The 22956-nt window shown below is 41.6% G+C and overlaps 2 protein-coding genes across 2 annotated transcripts; one reads left to right on the plus strand and one right to left on the minus strand.

Annotated features, from left to right (window-relative positions):
* Positions 1-298: 298 nt before the first annotated feature.
* Positions 299-4246, minus strand: LOC135239250 (betaine--homocysteine S-methyltransferase 1-like). The gene is made up of 8 exons (XM_064307782.1): positions 4137-4246; positions 3467-3599; positions 2981-3093; positions 2157-2348; positions 1653-1800; positions 1206-1388; positions 881-1109; positions 299-653 (listed from the first exon to the last, which is right to left on the minus strand). Exons 1-8 carry the CDS (start codon positions 4152-4154, stop codon positions 461-463), a joined length of 1209 nt encoding a protein of 402 aa, XP_064163852.1. The 5' UTR covers positions 4155-4246; the 3' UTR covers positions 299-460.
* Positions 4247-5937: 1691 nt separating this feature from the next.
* On the plus strand, positions 5938-22905 carry dmgdh (dimethylglycine dehydrogenase). Its single transcript, XM_064307780.1, has 16 exons — positions 5938-6214; positions 6969-7140; positions 7716-7814; positions 8748-8912; positions 9393-9597; positions 15935-16183; positions 16349-16547; positions 17311-17480; positions 18125-18278; positions 19198-19363; positions 19767-19897; positions 20251-20468; positions 20728-20885; positions 21052-21111; positions 21479-21613; positions 21991-22905. The coding sequence occupies exons 1-16, from the start codon at positions 6093-6095 to the stop codon at positions 22201-22203; spliced, it is 2616 nt and encodes an 871-aa protein (XP_064163850.1). The 5' UTR covers positions 5938-6092; the 3' UTR covers positions 22204-22905.
* Positions 22906-22956: the final 51 nt, after the last annotated feature.

Here is a 22956-nt window from a genome sequence, read left to right on the forward strand (position 1 = left end):
TACGTATGTATACGCTGTATACTGTGGTTCCAGGAAGGAACTTGGAATGCTGTCCTCTAGTGGACAGTGTTGGTCATATAGACATGGCATGGTGGCGGCTGAAGCTTATCTTCATTAGCTCAGCTGCTACCCATTGCCTAATCATTGGGCCTTAGAAAAAGGCTGTGCTCTAAGGCCTCGAGAAAACTTCTCTTGAGAACTACTGTGTGTTGGAGCTCTGTTTTTTTTAAATTTATTTTAATTGTGGACGATGTTATGTTATGTTTCAATGTAAATAAACTTCCAAGCACATCAAAAATAAAAGATTCCAGGTTTTATTTTATTGGGAAGGGCTTTCCATGTAGTTATGTTTTTTCTTCTTCAAAGAAATACAAGCCGTTGCAAGTGCTTAATAACAGCTGATAAAGGACCAAGTTGGAGGCTGAGCTTTGAGCTCTCTCTCCCTCTCCAGGTGATTTGATCATTTGACGCTGGTCTTGGCCTTCTTCTGTTTCTCCATCAGCTGGCGGATCTCCTCCGCACTGGTGGCCTCCTTGTGTTGGATCAGGTCAGCGTGACCCTTGGTCACTCCCCAGTTCTCAGGAGTGGAGAAAGAAGGACAAGTTGGTCGTCCAGAAGCCGGTAGAATATTCTCCCAATAATCACGGCGTGACCTTGAAATGAAATGAAGGATGTGGTCACAGACATGGCATATTCCTGAAAATGTCTGAAAGTGTTCAGACAGCAAGACTAATCAGAAGTATAGCTCTTGTACTCTGCAGTGCTTTCATTTGATGTATCATATGAGAATTTAATTTGATCAGTTTAGAAATGAGGGGTAAGTCTGGAGTCCTTTGCTGAAATAGTTTGCCCATTCCACCAAATTATTATTGCCACCCACCTGGCTCGAACCCAGGGCTTGGTGTGCATCTCCAGGGCGCTGCCCCACATGCCATGTTTCTCAGATGCAGCGGGCAGGAAGCCTCTCTCAGGTGCCAGCTCCTCTGACAGTGCACGGGTGTGGTAGGGCTCAAACCCGCAGCAGCCCCCAATGTAGCGAATGCCCACGTTGTACGCCTCTCTGGCATATTTGTGCATGTCCCATCTGGTCAGGATTCTGGGCTCCAATGCTGCAAGGTCAGTATAAGCATGATTAGCCCAGTCATATATATTTATGCACTGATGACTCCTAAAGTGATTTCAAATGGCTCCACAATTTTCCCTACCAAAGGGGAACTCTGGCAGGTCAATGAAGCCCTGGCAGCTGCAGTCAGGGGTGTGGTAGGCTAAGGGCTGGACCATATAGTGAGCTTTGAGCCCAGCATGCTCTACTCCCTCCTTCATGAGCTTCACAGTCTTCACACAGGTCATGGGGTCAAAGTGGCAGTTGATTCCAACAATCTGGGCACCTGAGAGAGCCAAAAACGAGGTCACAATTGGGTATATTTTTCAATAATAATACACTTCTTTCAGACACTTGACTGACATGCAAAGAGCCACACAAATTAAATAAAAAATTCACCATGTAATATCTGCTGAGATACCAGAAAATTTGATTGAAAGTCTTTCCTACTGCAAGCACCAATTGATTAGAATACATACAAGACTAGAATACATTAACTGATGAATGTTCAAGCACACGCAGGTAAGAACTGACAACTAGTGGAACATACCAGCCTTCACCAGCTTGACTGCGCAGTCTCCAGGACTGACTCCATTCAGATCTCCTTCAGGTCCAATGCACAGGCTGGCAGCGACGGGCTTCCCACTAGTCTTCAGAACCTGGACGGCCCACTCAGCCTCCTCCACATGCTCAAAGTACTGCAAGAAACAACATTATAGTAACCTTATTCCTGCTGTTTTAAATCAGTGGGATGATCCATGGGATGATCATCAGGCACTTAAGACAGACAAGGGGTGGCCAGAACATTTTAACCTAATGAACAAATTCAAAATAAATATGACTGGACCTGAACTGACATCGCCATACTTTCTTGCTGTTCACTGAAGAATTACCCTTCCACCTCACTTGTCAAGAGACAATCTAATGGTCATTGTTGGCAGAAGAATTTGTTTTTCTTTCTTGAAGTTATGCATTGTTGTATTTTTAGAAAAGCTACAAAGGTATCATACTCTTTGCACACAATTATTTGAACTTTTTAGAACAGTCACTGTACCTCAGCAATCAAAAAGTCCACGTTCTTCTTCATAAAGACGTCCATCTGTTTTTTGAAGATGGCCTTTACCTCACTCTCACTCTTACAGCTCAAGTAGGAAGGGGTCTGAGAGACTCCACCTGCAACTAAGGCATCTCCCTCATTGGCCACCTCCCTGGCAAGGTCACAAGCAGCCTCGTTGACTTGCTGTCCCTGGTGTCAAAAACAAAAAAACAACCAAGCTACAAAGTTGGACAATTCTTACATTATAGTTGTTATATTAAATCTGTAATCTTATTTTATTGAGATATGCATATTACTATTACTTTTACTAAAAAAAAATATATATATATATATATATATGTATATATACATACATATATATTCAGGTCTGTGTCAGTTATAATGTTCACTACACCACAAGCACTTTGGAAGGGAAATATTTTAATTAAGCAATACGGCACGCAAAGCCATGCTGAACCATGAATACAATCATGGCTACAGGGGTGTTATTAGGCATGACGCAAACCGGAATGCCAGCAACCCCCTGTACTGTGATGTCATAAAACAGATACAATATATAGAAACAATTAATTGATGACACATACTTACTTATTATATAATATTAAATGTAAGTAACGGTCTGTGCGCCGAGTGGTACTGTTTGCATACAGGCTGTTTGACTAACTGTTACTGTATTCGATTTGCAATCACTGTAGAACGCTGTCTCAGCCAATCAGCATCCGGGATCGAAAACAACCCATTTTATAATGTTGCATTATTGTCCCTGTCTGGTTGTTCCTTCCTGTTAGAGTGCAGACTGGGGAGCACAGTGGGACACTCACAGTGAGGCGCAGGTTGTTCCCCCTGTTCTCAAGTTTGTCATCGCTGGCGTAGAATGTAAATGTTTGCATGACATTAGACCCTGCTCTCAAGAACTCCCGGTGCAACTGTCGAACTGGAAATGAGGTGGGAAAACACATTTTTTAATGTCGAGAGTTGAGAAACAACAGTGAAACACATGGAGTGCCTTTGGTTTAAAGCAAGGGTGTACAACAAGGGCTGATTAGTTTCAGGGTTGTTTAATTGGCTTAAACATATCTTTATCTGATTTGTATAAGCACTAACTACAGGTGCAGAGTGCAAGTGTATCCTAAAGATTTTACTGTGCTCAAGTACCGGAGTAAACCAGTGTATGTTAGAGTCCTGTCAGAAAACAAAAACAAAGGTAATTGGTCGGAACAAAAACCAGCAGGCAGATCAGCCCTCCAGGACCGAAGTTGTGCAGCGCCGGTTTAAAGCTTCTTTCTGATGTGTGTGAGTGATCTCACCAGCTTCAGGGTGCGTAACCGCGGCTTCAGGAGTCCAAGGGCCGGCCTTCACATACCCCCTCTTCTCCAGGGCAAACACAAAGCCGCCATCACCAATCACAATCTCGCCAGCGTTCAGGCGCTCAAGAATGCCCTGCGGAGGAGAACCCAAAATGCAAACACTTTCATCTCCTCTCTGCAGTGTGCTTCTGATCAAAGTTCTCAATGCGCAGGGCATTATCATCCTCTGTGGACATCAAACGGCATTACCTGGCATGACATTCAGCAGTGAGAGATGTTGTGTTTGCATTACCTGTGCTCAAGGACTCTGATAAGTGCGCAGGACATTATCATCCCATAGTCATTCAAATACCATTATTTTTCCAGTTACGACTGGCCCAGACTGGTTAACAGATACAGGGAGGCGAGGTTAATTTAAGCTATACAGTCTTCCATGGGCTCAACATTTACATTGGTCAATCTTGTATAAATTAGATATTGAAAAGGAAAGGAACATGAATGAAAAAATAACAAATAACATACAGTAATAAAAAAAACTGAGCATATAATACATTGAACCATGACAATATTCATTTATAAAAGAGCAAAACGCACTGCAGCACGCTGACATGGGGATCAAATGGGGATAATAATAATAATAATAATAATAATAATAATAATAATATGTTACCTTTTTTCCTGGTGCCATTTCGCCAAATTCAGAAGTAGCAAAATGCACTTTGCAACAGCAAACCCCTCCTGAGATCAGATGCACAAGGAGGTTCACTTGCCATTGGTATATATTAATAAAGCTGAAAATGGGTGGATCTGAGCTTCTCCTCAGAAGTCCCTCTGATTGGGAACTGTTTGTTTGGACAGCTTAATAAGGTAAATGGTTTGTACTTCAGCCCTGGGCCACTGTTGAAGGGGGTGGGGAGGTTATTGCAACCGGTTACTTGCGGTTTGTCTGTCGGCTGGTCTGTGAACTTGCGGTAAATATTATTGCCCTGGGCCCGGGAATAATATAATAATATAAATTTGTCCTGGGTCTGAACATTTCACCCAGCAGCCCTGCTTCAGCCAGTAACCAATCCAAACTTTAATCTACTTACACAGAGTAAAGGGTAGCAATTCCGGAACAAAATAACTGAATCCACGTCATGTTTGTCTCTCATTTACAGAACACAGTTTGGAGAATCTATAACCAACGAGGGTTCCAAAAAACGAAAGTATTTCCACCTGAATCTGGTTTTCAGCTGTATTCTGTTTTCTTCATTTATTACATACTCATGGCATTATGCAAAATTGTCATGGGGTATATTCCTTTACATTCATCTGTGTCATATGTGATGAGCACTGAATGCTGTATATGATATACACTGAATAAAGAAAACTTGATTTTCAGGTTTCTCAGTCATGTGACAAATCACAAGACCTAGATGAAAAACTCATACAATGCACAGGCTTACTACCAAGTTTGTACCATTTGTTTTGTACCATGTCAGTCCAGTATATATGGATTCATAAAACCTGAAATTCTGTGGCACTTAAAAGTTTATTACAATTGCGTGTGTCTTACAAATAGTGAGTTGGTTTAATTCTCTGGAGAGGGGCCCAGCTCATATGAGTAGATATGCTGCCCTTTTGAAGAGACCTCAAGACTACAATCGATCTACCTGAACTGATCATATTTCTCTATTAAAGGCATGTGATATGTGCTCATGGATACCAGTATCACTTTGAATGGCAAGGAAGACTTAAAAAATTTTTTTTTGAAAAAGTCATCGGGAAAGCAAATTAGTTACAATACTATCTGTGATGAACGTGTGAACAACCACCCTATTGCAGAAAATATTCAGAAGTAGAACAACCCAAGCTCTCCCGTGTACTGGGAACATCCCCTTATACCCGTACCCTGTATTTGTCAATGCAAACTGATGAAAATTCCATGTTTAAACCAACCTGGTCAAGCTGGTTTGAGGTGTGTTTTTGACACTTAGCTGGTAAGCCATCTGTTCACTAGTTGACCAGGTATATAGTCAGTTAGTCCAACAGTTTGGCCACCAGCATACTCTAGCAATTTAACCAGGTTTGACCAGCTTTGTCCAGCTAGAGACCAGCAATGACCAGCAAGAAGTGTCGAAAACAGTTTAAACCAGTTTAGAATCCCAGCTGCTCTGAGCTGGAATTTTCAACAGCTACGCGGAAGGTCATGAGAAAAGTGGAACTGTAATCATTCACCCCACGCACCCAGTTTCATTGAATTCTGAAGTCCGTTGAACCCCTTCACCTATGATGATAGGGCATGCATTACAGACGTAAGTAAGGCTGTATTCCACTGATTTCAACTACTACTAAAAATTAACTTCTAAAAAAATTCTAATAAAATTTCACAGACGCATGGAGTCCTGTCCAGGCGCGTGACCAAGTTTAGCCTTACCCTGTCCTCAAACTCTGGTTGTTCAATAGTTAAACCGAGATGATGATTTGACAGTGAGGGATTGGATACAATTTCACTGAACTGGGAGGACCCAACAACTGTTTTGCCGTACCAATATTGCGACGATTACGCTTGACTAACGAGTAGATTTAGCTGGTTGTCATTATGCTTCGAGTTGTACCCTGTAGCTGTTAAATAGATTTAACAATGTCACAAATTTTTAATGCAGTTAACATCCAATTGCGAAGAAATGTTTACGCGTACCAGTATTTCAGGCGAATTGCCCAGCGAACCATATGGTGCGCTCCACAGAAATGCGCAGGGGAGGGGTAAGTCTTTAATTATAGTAGGCTATTACGATAAATGCAAATGCTGTCGTGCACTTACTGTATTCACAAACTGTATGCGTAGTAATGGACGAGGGTAGTTATAAACTGGGCAGCTAATCAGATCTGGATGTCGATTTATCAGTTCTGCATTAAGTGCAGAGGGACACGCGGAAAAAGTTAAATAAGAGATTACGACACTAAACGGTTCATACCCGGCAAATCAGTAAACCTGAGCTTTTATCTATGCCTGCACCTGTTATGTGTCATCCATTGTTTATACTTGGTCCCTGTTGGACTCGTATGTATTCTGTTAGAGTTGAATTAACCTGGATATTGTACTGTGCGTTTAGTCATAGGGGGAGCCGATCAACAAGTCAGTATTGTGAAATTTGTAAAATGTGTTCTTTTGTCTATACATATACTGCGGGACATTCACATTACATTACATTACATTACATTACGTTGTATATCTGCCTAGTTGATCACCTGATACAAGGCAATGCATATTCACTGCGTACATGTTTACGTCTGGATTGCCACGTGCAGTTTTAATTTTGAGACCAGTTCCCTAAGCTTTTCCATTCCATTGAAAATGACTTTTTAAAAGGGGCCGCCTCCCTATTGAGATTGTGCCATGATATTTGAAGAGTTATTACTTGCCAGAGTTTATGAAAAGTTTGTTTCAGAAGCTTCTGCATAAAGGAAATTTCACGTCAGACTGTTAGTCTGACCTCTTTCTCTCGTCCTGTGCCAGGGACCATGGATCCTATGTGCTGGGGAAGAGGTGGAAGGATACTGCAGAGACAGTGGTCATTGGGGGAGGGTGTGTAGGGGTCAGTCTGGCCTACCACCTGGCCAAGGCTGGGATGAAGGATGTTGTTCTCCTGGAGAAATCTGAGCTGACAGCTGGCTCCACATGGCATGCTGTAGGTGACGGTGGACTTTCAGCTAAAACTGTATTTGCTAACCGTTTATGGTAGGGGTCTCAACATACATTCATGGAGGGCTGCAATCTCTGCTAGGTTTTGTGGTTTCCTTTCAAGGAGCAGCCAATTTAAGCCTTGGAAACAAGGTGTGCATACTCTTTAGACAATTAATGTCTTAAATTAGGTACTCAAGTACAGGAACACATCAAAAACCAGCATATGCAGTGGCCCTCCAGATCTGAGTTTAAGACCTCTGGTTTATGGTCTTTTGGCAGCATTTGGTAGATATAATCAATAGAGATTTGAGCCCTGTGAGCACAGTGATGAGTGCTTGCATAATGGAACACCCCTTTTTTTCTCAGCTGCCATTGGTTGGGCAGAATAAGAAAATTCAATAAGATCATTTATGATTAAAGTGACATGGGATTTGGGCATTCCTGTATTAATAAACTGATGTAAATACTAAAGGACCAACTCAGTAGATATGGTAATAAGCATGTGCTTTTGTTTGTGTGTTTCTCTCTAATTGCAAGGACCTCTGACTTACTGTTGAGTGAGTTTTTGTTTTTCTCTAGGCGGGGTTGACCACATATTATCACCCAGGGATCAACTTGAAAAAAGTTCATTACAACAGCATTAAACTTTATGAGAAGCTGGAAGAGGAGACAGGCCAGGTAAATGTCAGAAATGATGATAATTACACTTATAATTACGCTTCAGTTACAGACCGTGTGTACTATGCATAGCAGTGTACCAAAATGTCAGACACACATAAAAGCAATAGGGTGAGTGTCAAAGGATGAATGAAGGTCCATTAAAAAAAAAAAAAAAAAAAGAATGTTTTTTCCTTTTCTCCTACCTGAGAATACCCATTTATAATTGTAAACTGGTTCCATTGATTTAACAGCAGGCTAGCATGCATATACTGAAAAGCAGGTAGCCACCGCTGCATACGTAGACCCAGGCCCAGTCCACCAGCTAAAGTACATAGCCATCGTTCCAGAATGAGGTCAAGAATGCCTTGCCAACTGAAACCCTCTCTTCCTCAGTAATGCTGTTACCAATTGTGAATCGCCCTGCTGGCTACCCTACTGGGGCTGCTGGTCAGAGTCAGCACTGGCATAGTCTGACTCACAGGATATAAGCTGTGGGTATAAGCCTGCCATTGGCTGACTATTTCAGTCGGAATTCTCCTCCCGTTCCACTATCTGCGTGTTACCGCTTTTGCTAGGGCACCGTCGCTGCATCCTGGGCTTAGCGCCGCCCAAGACGATTGTGATTGGTTTGAAGAAATACGAACAAGTCAGAGCGTTTTTTTACCCCTATACTGGAATGATAATGGGTTGAGCCAGACCTTTCTCCAGCGCTGGCACAGCACTGAAACAAAGTGTGGAGATAGGTCTGGCTATGCGAGACTAGCATTGGCATGACCAGGGCTCAAGTCCAGAGCATGGAGCATATCCCTGACAGCTCTGACGTTAGACAATATTGAGCTCCCATCTCCTAGAAAACAAGAGATGTCTGAAGACATTTGTTTGTTTATCTAGGTTATTTTAATACCCTGCAGGCCCGTTCTGTGTTGTGTGTAATTGTGGTGCTGTCATCAGGCCGTAGGTTTCCACCAGCCAGGCAGCATCCGTATTGCATCCTCTCCAGTCCGAGTGGATGAGATAAAGTACCAGATGGCCAGGGCGCACTGGCATCCCACACCACAGTTTCTCATTGGCCCAGAGAAGGTCAAAGAGCTTTTCCCTTTGCTGAACATGGACAAGGTTTGTGTAGCTTTACATTTAAGAAATGTGTGTGCCGTTCCTCATTTGTAAACAATACAACAAAATCGATATTGTGGTCAGTTAAATTTAGCAGTGCTCTATGAACGATCGATTATTTTTGTGTAATCAGTTTTTATTGATACATCATTTTCTTTCATTACCAAGATCCTGTGTGATATTTAAGAAAACAGCCGTGCGGCTCAAAAATCCAATTTCTTTTTTTGCAGAATGCAATTCATTTAAAAGTAGATATTGCATTCAGGTTTATGCTGAAGTTTTTGTTACTATGTAGTATCGTATAGTGTAAAATACAATGAAAAAGCTTTTGCTGAATTGGTAAGCTATTCGAAATATTTTTGTTGTTTCCTCAATGAGCTTTTGTCTGACACACAGAGCACACCATCTCATGTCGAACTATTGTAATGTGTTCATACTTCTGATTGGATTTCTGATGCCTGCCCCTGCACGTGTGCCCTTCAGGTGTTAGCTGGGCTCTATAATCCTGGAGATGGGCACATTGACCCATACTCCCTCACCATGGCGCTGGCAGCTGGGGCTCGCATGTACGGAGCCCAAATATACAACCCCGCGCCGGTCACTGCCCTCGCCCCCACTCCTGACGGGAAGTGGGACGTCCAGACGCCGCACGGGACCATCCGCGCCAACCGCATCGTCAACGTCACAGGTCTGCACGCTTCTCGCTCGTTTTTTTGTGTTGTTCTTTAGAGGAAGCAAGCGAGGCTTTCATAGTGGTGCAGGAAAGGAGGGGAATTCAAGCAAGCTTAGGAAAAGAGACGTTAACAGACACAATTCTAATATCAGGCCACAACAATGTCAGCAAAAATCAGGGCTAGGATGTGTAAGTGTTCATAAGTACTGTTATGTAACATATACTGTTACTGTAGAGTGATTCTGCTCCATGTTGGACCTTTCACCAAAGGCAAGCCCAGTCACCAAAGAAGTCATATGGTGCCAAGGATTTTGTTAATAAACACTAAATTATCCTCTGTTTTTATTAAGCAAAGAGCAGTGGTCTCAAACTCAGTGCCATGGAGGGCCGTGCGCATGCTGGTTTTTATTCCAGCCTCAGATCTTGATGATATAATTATTTCAATTATTTGCTGAATTAGGGATTCAGGTTTGCACATAATGGTGACCCAACATCTTTGGCGACCCGCATTGTCTAAATAAAAATTGCTTATATTCTGTGCTTCAATGCAGTTAAATGCATATGCCTGAATGAGTAATTTGACTCAATTAAGGCAGCATTCATTGGTTGGAATGAAAACCTGCATACACACGGCCCTCCATGAGGTTTGACGAGTTTGAGACCATTGGTGCAGAGGGAAGATGGGTATGAGAGGGGCTTTGGGGATTCAACTTCTAAAAACATCCATGCATGCATCCAGAGAAAACGTTTAGCAGCATTGCTCCAAATCTGACTGGAGATATAAATAACTGTAAATAATGGTTTTAAAATAATAAGAACGAACATAATGTGTTTGTCTCCTACTGTATACTGACTTTTATACAGTAAGTAAAATAAATATATCTTAATCAAAGAAAAAGTTGTAAAATAATGTGTTGAATTGAGAAATGTCATCGTGGTAGACTAAATGAAATTATGTGATCATTTCTGTCCTGTGACTTTAATATTTGAGCATATGGCAGTTATGTAGAAATTACTTTATGTAATAATGAGGAGGGAAACAGACATTGGTAAGCAGAGCTGCTGTCAGGGGGGTGGGGACAACTGGGTACATTGCCCTGGGCCCTGGAGGAGGGCGGGGGGGGGTTGGGGGGACAATGTTTTGTGAACATGGTAAATATTGTTGTCCAGTGCTTTGGAATTTCACCCAGAAGCCCTGTTGGTAAGTAAAATAAATTGTGAGGAAAAAGCAATTTCAGCCAGTGACTTCATAATTTAATAATTAGAATGTTACTGGGGGAGTGTTCCGCACTGCATATTAATCATTGAACAGAGCGGTTATACTTTGTGTTCTTGTGCACTGAATGCTGATTAAGGTTGCTTGAATTTTAGCAGACTTACATGCATGTACTTTAGCTTTTGCCTGATTTAACCAGTTAGCATTACAGTAACTATTTCCGGAAGAAGACCACACCAGTTGTTGTGAGCGAAGCACATTTTGCCTTGGGCATTTACAAAGGGTGTGTGACTTTTCCTGGGCCTGATTTTCCTATTAATGCAATGATAATTCTCTTTTGCATAGATTCGTATGCTACTGTATCCCAAACCAACCCCGCATTTCTGTACAGTACAGACTATTTTCATGAGTACTGCTGGGTCATCTATTTGTTGTTACACCTGATTTGGGCTGCAGCTTGACTCCTCTTGGCCCAGTTCTCAGAATCCTGTGAAGGCAGTACAAAATGTACACTGAACTGTCCACAGACAGTGTGAAGTACAAATTCCCAGAAGGAGGGTGTATGCAATGACTGGCAGTGTTGTTCCTACTCTTTATGCTCGTTTGGCATTTGTCCTTTAAATGCAGCTAAAACCAGTTTCTTGCCATCCTAATCTTGTTTTGAGCCATAAGTATCCTACAATGACGACTTTTCTCACACCTAAGTCACTAGTAAGTTGCAGATTGGCACTCTAAATAGATTGTTTGGCTATTTTCATAGACGTATCCCACTTTGAGATAGAACTATAGTGAATTTACCTTGTTTTTGATAATTATTTTTATACTGTAACTCCCTGGCAGCTAAAGCAGAGAGGAAAGGCAGGTATTCTCTGTAGTCATGAGGAAAAAGTTCATAAGTGAACAGGGACGTTTCATGCTGGCTCTGACCACTTTGGTGGTTTTGCCCTCCTGAAGTGCATCTAGTGTAGAGTGCAGACGGTGCAATGTAACATGCATATTGCCCCACGGTGGCCCAGCTTTTTCAGTACTACATTATGCTAGCAATTCCCAAGATAGGAGCAATTACATACCCCAGAAATACACAAGCTGCAAAGGATTGTAATTTGTGGGTCATCTACTGATGGAAAAATAATGTGAAATTTTCAATTGTGAAAATCTCAATTTTGCATGAGAATGTAACATTTTCACATGCAAATTAAAATACTGACAGGTAAAATGAAAATGTCACATGTTGAATTGGACATTTTCACTTTTTAAAATGTGAACTACAATTTTCACATGTTTTGAAAGCATGTAGGTTACCTTTTTCTGCTCTCATCTTATAAGTTGGGTTATTTTTATAGTTCACATGTACTCTTCACATGTTGGGTGTTCACATGAGGTTTTTCAGCATATATGGGTTTTTCATGAGGGTCCTTTAGCTGTACTGCAAGAAAAACCAATGACGGTTTATTCTTTCAGCGTTGGCTCTCGATAATTTACAACTGGCATATCTCCCATGTCTGCATAAATAGCTTATCTGTGTAAGGTGATCTTGAGGTGCTTGCATGGGAACCAGGAGCATCTCTGACTCACCAAAGGTCTTCATGCAGTTTACTGAGAACATGGCTGCAGCTGTTTTCTGACTGGTTATTCAAAGCCAGTGGCTTGAACAACAGGAAAAAACATATTGGCTTCAGTTCCTTTCACAAGTCTCTTTTCGTTGACCCTGAATGTCCCCTGAGCTGTCAGGTTATCTGATTTCAAGGCCAATCGCAATCCAGTTGAAGGTCAAGGGTCGTGAAACTTGGCCTGACTCTTAGGTCAAGAATTTCTCTGGGTGCAACCATGGTGCCTCTGACGAAATAGTCTGGTATCGCCCCTGCCTTCCACAATCGGTCACTAGTGGGCGTCTGCTATTTTTTTGACACACTATTTGTTAAATATTGTCCAGAGTTTCATGTTGTATATTGTGTTATCATTATCTGGTTTGAATGAAATACAAAAATGATGATCATGTCTGCAAGGCATGTTGGGATAGCCAGCAACATGGAGTTAGCCAGAATTTAACTGTACAAACCCAAGGCGGCATGACTTCACATTGTGGTAACCAATCAAATTTGATCTCCAATGTGTACATTGCCCCCCCCCCCCTTTCAAATAAGAATACAAAAATAATAACAACATTCAACAAACACAGTCAAAAAAGATATCCTCTTTCCATTTTTGTTAAAATTGAGAACATTTTTTTTCAGAGAACTGATTCTACCTGTTGTAAAATGAATCTGAAAGAAAAGTACAATTTGAAATAGTTCTCCATGTTCTGCAGGTTTCTGCTCAGTGCCTGAAATTAGCTGGCAACAGCTCTCTTCTGCAGCACTGAAAATTTGTTTGCGCACTAGGAGCTCACAGCTGTCACCCTCAGAGATTTCGATGTATCGTGTTCCTAAGAGTTCGCTGGGCAGGGTTAGAGAGGTGTGTCTTGGCAATGGATGCATTTTTTTGTAAACTGGTCTCATTTAAAAGAATGACACCACTTGCTAAACCAATGCTATTTTTGCTAATGCTTATGAATGTACCAGCTTGAGTGCTTTGCACTCTGGTAGACGTAGAAAAGTTAGTGAGAAAAGTGGCTACCCACTTATGGAATCATCAAAAAGATAAACATACAAAAATATAAACAGACAGGCAAACACAGACAGGCAAACAAAAAAGTTGAGATTTGCATACTGTATATATGCCATCCCCCTCAATCACATACAAATTCACATGCACACAAACATACAGTATGCAATGAAAGCAGGACACACATGGATGCATGCAGACACACATACGCATAAAGATCCGTGCAGACAGATCCGATACACAGGCACACACCCCCACGTAGACCTGTCTACACACACATGCACGTAAGCAGACAGTGACAGCTGTACACCCAGACACAGAGGCACACATACAGATATCTGCAGGCACAGCTGCAAAATGATGCACATGCACTCTCACATTCACACAAACATACATGCGTATACATGCTTAATGCTCGTAACAAGTATGTCCAAGTACAATTAAGATTTGGTCAAGCATGTCCCTACTCATGCATGAGTTTTTTTTTTAATTGGCTTTTTGTGGCATATCAATTTGTTGGTTTGGTAAATTATTTTAGACTGGTTGTCTAATTTCATAAAATATGTCTTCAGTAGGGCAGCACTGTTGCCTCACAGCAAGAAGGTCGTGGGTTCGAATCTCGACTTGGGGCCTTTCTGTGTGGAGTTTGCATGTTCTCCCTGTGTCCGTGTGGGTTTCCTCCAGGTGCTCTGGTTTCCTCCCACAGCCCAAAGACATGCAGGTAGGCTGATTGGAGACTCCAAATTGCCCATAGGTATGAGTGTGTGAGTGAGTGGTGTATGTGCCCTGCGATAGATTGGCGGTCTGTCCAGGGTGTATTCCTGCCTCTCGCCCAATGAACACTGGGATAGGCTCCAGCACCCCCTGTGACCCTGCTCAGGATAAGCGGGCATAGGTAATGGATGGATGGATGGATGTCTTCAGTACCCTGAACTATGGCCCTTAAGTGCTCCATAGAAAGAATATCTAATCCACTGAAGCAGAATGCAGCATCTTGCCAGGAAGAGGAGTTTGTTAAAAAGAGTTAAAGGGCTGTGAGATATAGTTGACTGAGAGGGTGGGATTTTGAGTAAGAAGCAGGGAGGTTCTGGTTGTATACTAAATTCAGTTAATTTAGTTATTTCGCCCCATACTATTTCTGTATTGCAGCACATTCCCACACACAGTTAGTGTTTTCCAATATCTGTCTGACATTTGCCAGAGTGGAGAGTGCTAAGAGTCAAATTTACTGAGTGCTCTGTGTAAAATTCAGCATTTACTCCATACTTCATCTCTCCCATGCTGTTGTTTTACTAATATTAAAAGGGCTAAGTGCATACAAATTTGAATAAAAGGAAGCTATGATATTCTTAAATAAATATTTACGTGGATAAAAAATTATCCATAGCACTCATCAATGTGTGGGCATGACAAGCCCAGTTAAAAAAAGGTTTGGTAGAATCTGGCCACCTCCGTCCATTGGAAGTTGAAGTGTTTTAATACTCAGGTTTAGGTTTAGGTCTAGGTTTCTTTCTCTGCCAAAAAAATAAATAAATAATTTTTTTTACATGACTTTGTATAATTTTAATTGTATCTTGAAAAAAATAAACCCATAAGCATTCTTTTTTCTGTTCTTGGTTTAATTTAGTGTGTTCCGAATGTGATTTTAATATTAAACCAGAAAAGAAGGCAGGGTCGGTGCCAAAAATGATAGATCCTGTGGAGTGAAGCTCAGTGAAAATGGATATGGGTGGACTTCAGATTTGTTTACCGCTTGGCAAAAATAGCATTTGTCAACAGCTTTAAGAAATTCCATTTATTGTAGTGGTCACAACTTGTTCTCAAAGGTTGTCGCTTGTTTTCAAAAGCAAACAGCTGTGGTCCCAGGGCCAAAGTAAACGTTTGGCGCACTTTTTTTTATGTTTGCTGTCTGGCCAGTAACTGTGAACATTGTTCACTCACAAACTTTGCCCATATTTTACATTTAAATAGGGTACACTTTACTAACAGGCCACTAACAGAAACATTGTGCTGCCAATAAAGGCACAATTCATATTCTTTCAAATTTTTTACCTCTGAAAATTACCCATTTCATATTCACTTTGTTGCAGTATCCAACATAATAGACAAAATATTTTTTACAGAATGCTAATATGTTAATCGTGTTAATCACAACATTTATTGCACACAGTGCCTGTGTTTTATATGAACCCACCAACTGTCGTGTCAACAGTGGTCCAATCCACAGAGGTTAGAATACTTTCTTCAGAGATCGGTAGAGTGGACCTGAATCATCTGTTATGAACTTTGTTTTCTTTATGGTTTGGTTCACCCATGTGGTGTAAAATAAGCAGGAGGTAATTGCTGTTTTTTTGAGTGAATGGTTGGCTTTCTCAGTGATGCCTCTTTTTTGCTGTTAACTGCTTGCTCATAATTGCTACTGTGTAGATTATACTGAATAACTACAGGCACATTATAAGGATTCCCAATTACATGTGAATACACATGGAAGCTTTGTTTACTGGATTTGGAATTTTATACCTTTATCTTTAGGTTTCTGGGCCCGGGAAGTTGGGAAAATGATTGGCATTGAGCACCCTACTATCCCTGTCCATCACCAGTATGTGGTGACATCAACAGTGCCAGAGGTGAAGGCCCTAAAGACTGAGCTACCAGTCATCCGGGACCTAGAGGGCTCATACTATCTACGTCAGGAGCGAGATGGACTGCTCTTTGGACCATACGAGCAAGAGGAGAAGATGGTGCTGCAGGACTCTTGGGTCAGGGATGGGGTCCCTCCAGGTACAAAGTCCGGATCTTCCCCAAAAAATACTTCAGAGACCCTTATCCATAGTGACTTCCAGAGCCACTTTTCTTGTGTGTTGTAAGAATAAGAGCACATTCACTGAGAGTTAAGCATTAAGCCAACCAGTGGCAATAGTTGTACCATGTACCATGTCGCTGTAGGCTTTGGGAAGGAGCTGTTTGAGTCCGATCTGGACAGGATCATGGAACATGTTGAATATGCCATGGAGATGGTCCCTGTTCTGAAGAATGCCGACATCATCAACATTGTGTCCGGTCCCATCACCTACACCCCAGACCTCCTGCCCATGGTTGGACCTCATCAGGGGGTACAAAATTATTGGACAGCCATTGGCTTTGGGTAATTATTTTGAATTGAAAACGCTTGCTGAATGTGACTGTCTGCTCCTATATGTAGTTGCACAGCAAATTATCTGTTTTGTTTCTGCAATTGCATTAGATACAGTGCACACCATAATTATTGACAACAATGGAAAATATGAGCAAAAAAGGCTATAAAAAATATCTTTCTCATTTATCAGCACGACCTGACTCTCAAAATATGAGAAAAATTGAATCTTTAATTTAGGTAAAATTATTCAAAGAAAACAATTCTTCATAAAAATATATATTTTCTCAAAAAACATGGATCATAATCATCTGAAAAAAAATTGAAATTGTTACAAACAAAACCTGACTGTATATTCTCTTTCATATTTCAGTTTTTATAAGCACATCCAAGTCTTTATCAATAATAATAATAATGATACTAATAATAATAATGATGGGAGAACACACAAATGAGATAAAAGGTTGTTGTAATGATGGAGAAACAAAGCTCTCTGAAGCAACGAAGCTTTCCGGGCCATTGTCTCAAAAATGGAATCATTACTTGAAGCATTGATTAACACAGTGCACACTAGGGTTAATCAAACCAGGTATGATCACTGCCAATGAGTATGCCTGCATTGATATAAACAGACTAATCTGATGCTGTGAGAGTGCTGTTTGGCTGATGTGAGTGCCCATGTGGTGCCAGACACACCTCAATTGTCTGATGCATTTCCCCGTGTGATATTGGACACACTGTGATTGGCTGATGCGAAAGAGTGTGTGTGACGCAGGTATGGAGTGATCCATGCTGGGGGGATGGGAAAATTCCTGAGCGACTGGATCATGACTGGGGAACCTCCATTTGACCTGATTGAATGTGACCCCAACCGCTACTCAAAGTGGACCACAGTGCCCTACCTGTGCGCCAAGGCCAGGGAGTCCTATGGCTTCAACAATGTTGGTGAGAATGGGGAAATGTAACACAGCGAGTTCAGAAGGTTCAACAGCTAATGACTTCCTGTACAAAATGGAATTTCAGGCATTTGATTTGGCCAAGGAGGTAATGTGTATGTCTACTGCTCATCTGTCTGGAAATCTATGTTTAATGTTTTAAGTCATCAAGCTTCCAGTTTCCGTTTCCTTTTTTTTTGCACAAATAGGCTTTCATTCCCTCTGGTAAATGAGCACAATAATGCATTGTGTGATAACATGATATAAATGGAAATGTCTGAAATGAAGGTTGTTTGAATGATTTTTTTACTTGAACTGCCTGCCCAAACAGCACAGTGCAAGATGCTGGCCAGACCTGGGTCAAATACGTATTTGTTTTGAATTCAAATGCTTTACTGATCTTGTCTGGTGTATTAGAGCCAATGAAATACTCTCAAAACATTCAAACCCCGCATTCTGGTCATATTTGCAGGCCCAATTACATCAGGCCGTAGATCACAGAATAGTTTTTGAATCCAAAACAAATACGTATTTGACTCTGGTCTGATGCTGGCTTTTTGAAACTCAAAGATGCAAAGCTGTATTGTGGACTGCAGTGACATACACAGTGTGACTCAGTGTGCTTCCTGCATTTTCTCCTCCTGCCGCTCCCAGTGGGGTACCCTAAGGAGGAGCGCTTTGCAGGTCGACCCACCAGCAGAGTGAGTGGTGTGTATGAGCTCCTTAAATCCAAGGCTTCCATGGGCTTCCACACTGGCTGGGAACAGCCGCACTGGTTCTACAAACCCGGAGACGATGTCGGATACAAGTGAGAAAAAACCCTCGTTCAGATATTAATGCTTCATAATTCTTCATGAGAGAATACCAAAACAGACCCAGCTGCTGACGCTTTAGCTACCATATCCCTGGCTCAAATGGTGCAAGTGAATTTAAATTATGCCGGAATCGGTGTTACCCTTGGAAAATAAAATGCAATTTAATTCTAGCAATGATTTCAGTTGGGTCTGGCAGCCAGTGTGCTATGTTGAAATGTTCACAAAGGTTAATACAGGATCTCTTAAGTAAGCACTTGAAATGCAGCCAGGCACCCTTTTGCTGTAGGGGTAATGATTATTTGATCAGACAAGAGGGAAAAAGTTTAGGATGCCAAAAACAGACAAAAAGGCAGCAGATAAATTTTATGTTTGCAAGTAAACATACATATTTATTCAAAGTCCAAGCCAAAGTCAAATTTATCTAATGTTCATTATCACCAAGATTCAATAGTTCAAATGCACAAAACATGAAAGAATCCATGTTAGTGCTAATCTGAGCATGGCTTTTATTTGCATCTGCACAGTAACATTTCTGGTTGCTTTAATATACCATTTTCCAGCAGAGTGCTTTTTTGCATGTTTCCATAGCAATGCCTGGCTATGGCTGAAGCAAAGAGTATTAGTTAGTTGGCAAATTTTAAGGGTGCAATGCTGCTTGTTTTCGATGCTGCATCTGTGAAACAACTGAGTCATTGCACAGAAATTAAGTTTCCCAAACCAAAGTGTTCAGAATATCAATTCCCAACATTTCAAGCATATTTGGTATTTGCCTTTTTGTTTTTTGTCTATTGAATTATGGAAAATAAATCTAAACTATTGTGACGTGGTGCTTCCTGTTGGCACCTGTATGCAAATAAAAGGCAGCCTCAATTGTTATTTTGAAAATGGTGCCGATTTCTCTCTGCTGGCTAGACCCAGCTTCAGGCGCACTAACTGGTTTGAACCGGTTGGACGAGAATGCAAGCTGGTGATGGAAAAAGTGGGGGTGATTGATCTGACGCCCTTTGGGAAGTTCATGGTCAAGGGGAAGGACTCAGTCAAGCTGCTTGACCGTCTCTTTGCCAACGTAATGCCAAAGGTGGGCACTAGCGCCACTCTTACCGCAGGCTGTTCTCTACGATTACACGACATTACTGTTATCGTTTTGCCATCACATTTCCATTTAATTTGCTTACTCACCACATTCACAACTTGAGCTTCTTGCCAGTGAAGCTTGCAGGTGGATAGCTTGGGTAGGGGAGGAAAAACCAAATAAATAAAAATGGTATGTATGTGTGTGCCTGTGTGTGTGTGCTTAGCATGTGCGTGTATGTGTATGTGAGCCAGATTACATAATCATTTAGAATGATGGTGAAAGAAATTCAGTATGCCTGGTAGAATTTGCAGTTCCCTTAGATTGTGCTGAGTTTGCAGTCTTGCTTTAGCCCTCTTGCGTCATTTGATATGGTGAAATCACGAGCTGCATATCCACCTTCTCCCAGGTCGGCCTGACCAATATCAGCCACATGCTGACCCCTTCAGGAAGAGTGTATGCCGAGGTCACCATTACCCAGCTGGCACCGGGAGAGTTCTTGCTCATCACTGGATCTGGCTCTGAACTCCACGACCTCAGGTCAGTCTCAGGGGACCGGAATACATGGAGAGACGCATGCAGTGGTAAACATGCACACATGTAAGCACATAAACGCAGTCACGCAAACATGTGCTGCTGTCTCGTATATCTGGCAGTGGGTCTGTAACATAACTCTGAGAACCACTGTTGCCCTCCTTCTGCTCCAAGACCTGGCAGTGTTCCATCATAGTTTAATACAGCCCCAAATACCTTCAATACACTCAGCCGTTTGTTTCCAAGAGATAGGGCCTGCAGTGCCATTGCCCCCCCCTGGTGGGCGTGTGTAGTACTTCAAGTGCATCAGTTAACGTCACGTGATTTGGGATCTGTAAAGTGTTTTCCTGCTTTCTTAGGTGGATTGAAAAGGAAGCGGTGGATGGTGGTTATGATGTGGACATCACCAATGTAACTGAGAACATCGGTGTGTTGGGTGTGGCAGGGCCCAAATCCAGGGAAGTCCTGCAGAAACTGACAGATGAAGACATGAGCGATGCTGCCTTCAAATTCCTGCACTGCAAATCAATCAGATTAGCAGGGATTCCTTTGAGAGCCACTAGGATATCTTATACAGGTTGGATGGACATTTGCAGCCACGTAACAAACCCATGCATACAGATTTATTGTGCAGTGACTTTTTTGCCCATGTGTCTATCTGTTAGTTATTACTGCACTTATATAAGCACCAAAATAGCTATATCAATAATACCAGTTTACTTACACAAATTGCACTGTCCATATCTGTTACTGTATGTTTATGTCTGTGTATAATATACCAGGGAATCTGTGACTGTAAAATTTCATGTGTTCCTGGGATTATGTGTGTGTTCTAGGTGAGCTGGGCTGGGAGCTGTACATTGACAATAAGGACATGGCTGCTGTGTACCTGGCAATAATGGAGGCTGGGCAGAACGAAGGCATCGATAACTTTGGTACCTATGCCATGTCTTCCCTGAGGCTGGAGAAGGGCTTCAGAGGCTGGGGAGCAGAGGTGAGACGAAAGGCGAAAGGCACATGCTGTCTTATATAGATCTTTTGAAATGAAAGGTAGTATTGGGGTGGGCTGATGGGGGCATATTTTACTTGTTTCAGAAATAGTTAACAGTGTCATTTGATAATTATATTTTTATGGTCTCTGGACAATTTTCTCCACACAGATGAACTGTGACACCAATCCCTTGGAGGCTGGCTTAGACTACTTCATCAAGCTAAATAAGGTAGCTGTTGAGTTTTACCCCTTTCAGCTATATTGTATATTTTGGGTGCCTTTTGATTTGTGTCCCCTTTGTCCTTGTTAGGTACTTCTAGGCAGTGCTATTCTCAGAAGTTTTGCTTTGAAACTGAACATCTTGGATGTCTTTCTTCCTATGAGAGGGTGCGAAATTTGCTAAGCTGCCATTTGTTTCATTAATGTTGTATGGTTTATTTGAAGCCTTCTTTTTGGAGTACAGCACTGAAACGAAGCGTGGAGATAGGTCTGGCTATGTGAGACTAGGTTGGTAGAAACTTGAGCCTAAAGAATGGCTACAGGCTGTGGGAGTGCGATAAAGTGCTTTCACGCACCCCTCTGACTGTTTCCCAAAGCCAGCAGACTTCATCGGGAAGAAGGCCCTACAGGAGATCAAGGCTAAAGGCCTGAAGCGCAAACTGGCCTACCTCGCCGTGGACACTGACGATATTGACCCAGAGGGCAATGAAACCATCTGGCACAAGGGCAAGGTATATTCCCTGATATATCAAGGGACTGGACACATTAACTTTGAAGCTGATGCTCAGATACAAAAGGGATTTTGCATGGTTACAGGAGCTATGTTATTGGGGGACTTAATATCTTCAGTAATACACATCTTTTCAGGCAGCCAAGTAAAATGTTTTCACATATTGTAGGTGCTTTCCATACTGTGAATCCTTAAGCTTATAAACAGTACAGTAATACCATTTTTGATTATAGAGATGGTCTAAAAGTGACCCAGCTTAGTGGCTTTTTCTGTACTGGGCAAGGCAGACTACTGAAAGTTATTGTGTGCCTCACAAGTACTAATGGTATCTTGCAAGATAAATTTGAATTCACATTATATGTTGCCACTTGGTTTCAGGTGGTTGGCAACACAACCTCAGGGGCCTACAGCTATACCAAGCAGCAGAGCCTGGCGTTTGCGTACTTGCCGCTTGAGCTGATCAATGTGGGCCAAAATGTGGAGGTGGAGCTTCTGGGCAGGAAGTACGCTGCCACAGTGATCCAGGAACCTTTGGTCCTGACTGAACCCACCAGAACCAGACTGCAGAAGAAGGCAAAGAGCACAGTATAACAACGCCTGCAAGCACACCTGATCCTGGGTCAGCAGAGCTGCACTGTTCTCTGCACAGACCAGTGAAAGGCTAGTCTCAGATAAGCTTACCCTTTCTGCATACAGCAAGCAGGAAGTGACAGCCGCACGAAGAAAACAGGCAGACTGCTGGAGGACTGTCACAGGAACAACTTCTGCTTCCTGTTTGTGGCCTAGCTGTGAAGGAGTTAAATGTCAACACATACATTACAAATATGTGCGTTAGCGGAATATGCTTAAAAAATGACCAGCATATGTTTTGGAAACTACAGCTTAAACACATATGCAGAATTGCATTATTTCAGTCTTACATGATATATTTTTTTACGAGGTAATTGAACAAAATTCATTGAACGTCTCACTGATTGGGAAAGAGCTCAGGAAGAACCACCTCAGCAACATTTTTGAAGCTGTCATAATAAATTTAAGAAATTAAACAAATACTTGACTAGCTTTTCCATTCTATTTGTGTATTAGAGCATATGTGAGGTACATGCTCTGGATAATGTAGTCTTAAATTGGAGCAGGTAAATTAAGGATAATGGTCAAGGATAATTAAAGGAAGGGAAGGTCATTTTCACAAAAATGCACTAGTATTTTTTGTTAAATTCTATAATGATGGACTTTGATATCCTTTGTAATATGTTATGTATTTACATATAATAAATTAAAGACAGTAGTGTGGTTTTGTGTCTAATTTATAATACTAAATGACTGTTCAGAACACTGGCAATA

This window comes from Anguilla rostrata, chromosome 14, assembly GCF_018555375.3.
Source record: "Anguilla rostrata isolate EN2019 chromosome 14, ASM1855537v3, whole genome shotgun sequence".
Lineage (NCBI taxonomy): Eukaryota > Metazoa > Chordata > Actinopteri > Anguilliformes > Anguillidae > Anguilla > Anguilla rostrata.

Bases quoted from the DNA above. Each gene is read 5' to 3' on its own strand.
- LOC135239250 (XM_064307782.1), bottom strand. The intron at 2,349-2,980 runs GTGAGTGTCCCA...TTTTGACACCAG, and splicing joins GGAACAACCTGCGCCTCACT to GGACAGCAAGTCAACGAGGC. The intron at 654-880 runs GTGGGTGGCAAT...TTTCATTTCAAG, and splicing joins AAGCCCTGGGTTCGAGCCAG to GTCACGCCGTGATTATTGGG.
- dmgdh (XM_064307780.1), top strand. From the start codon at position 6,093: ATGTCACAAATTTTTAATGCAGTTAACATCCAATTGCGAAGAAATGTT. The intron at 16,548-17,310 runs GTAATTATTTTG...TGTGTGACGCAG, and splicing joins TGGACAGCCATTGGCTTTGG to GTATGGAGTGATCCATGCTG. The intron at 21,112-21,478 runs GTAGCTGTTGAG...TGTTTCCCAAAG, and splicing joins ACTTCATCAAGCTAAATAAG to CCAGCAGACTTCATCGGGAA.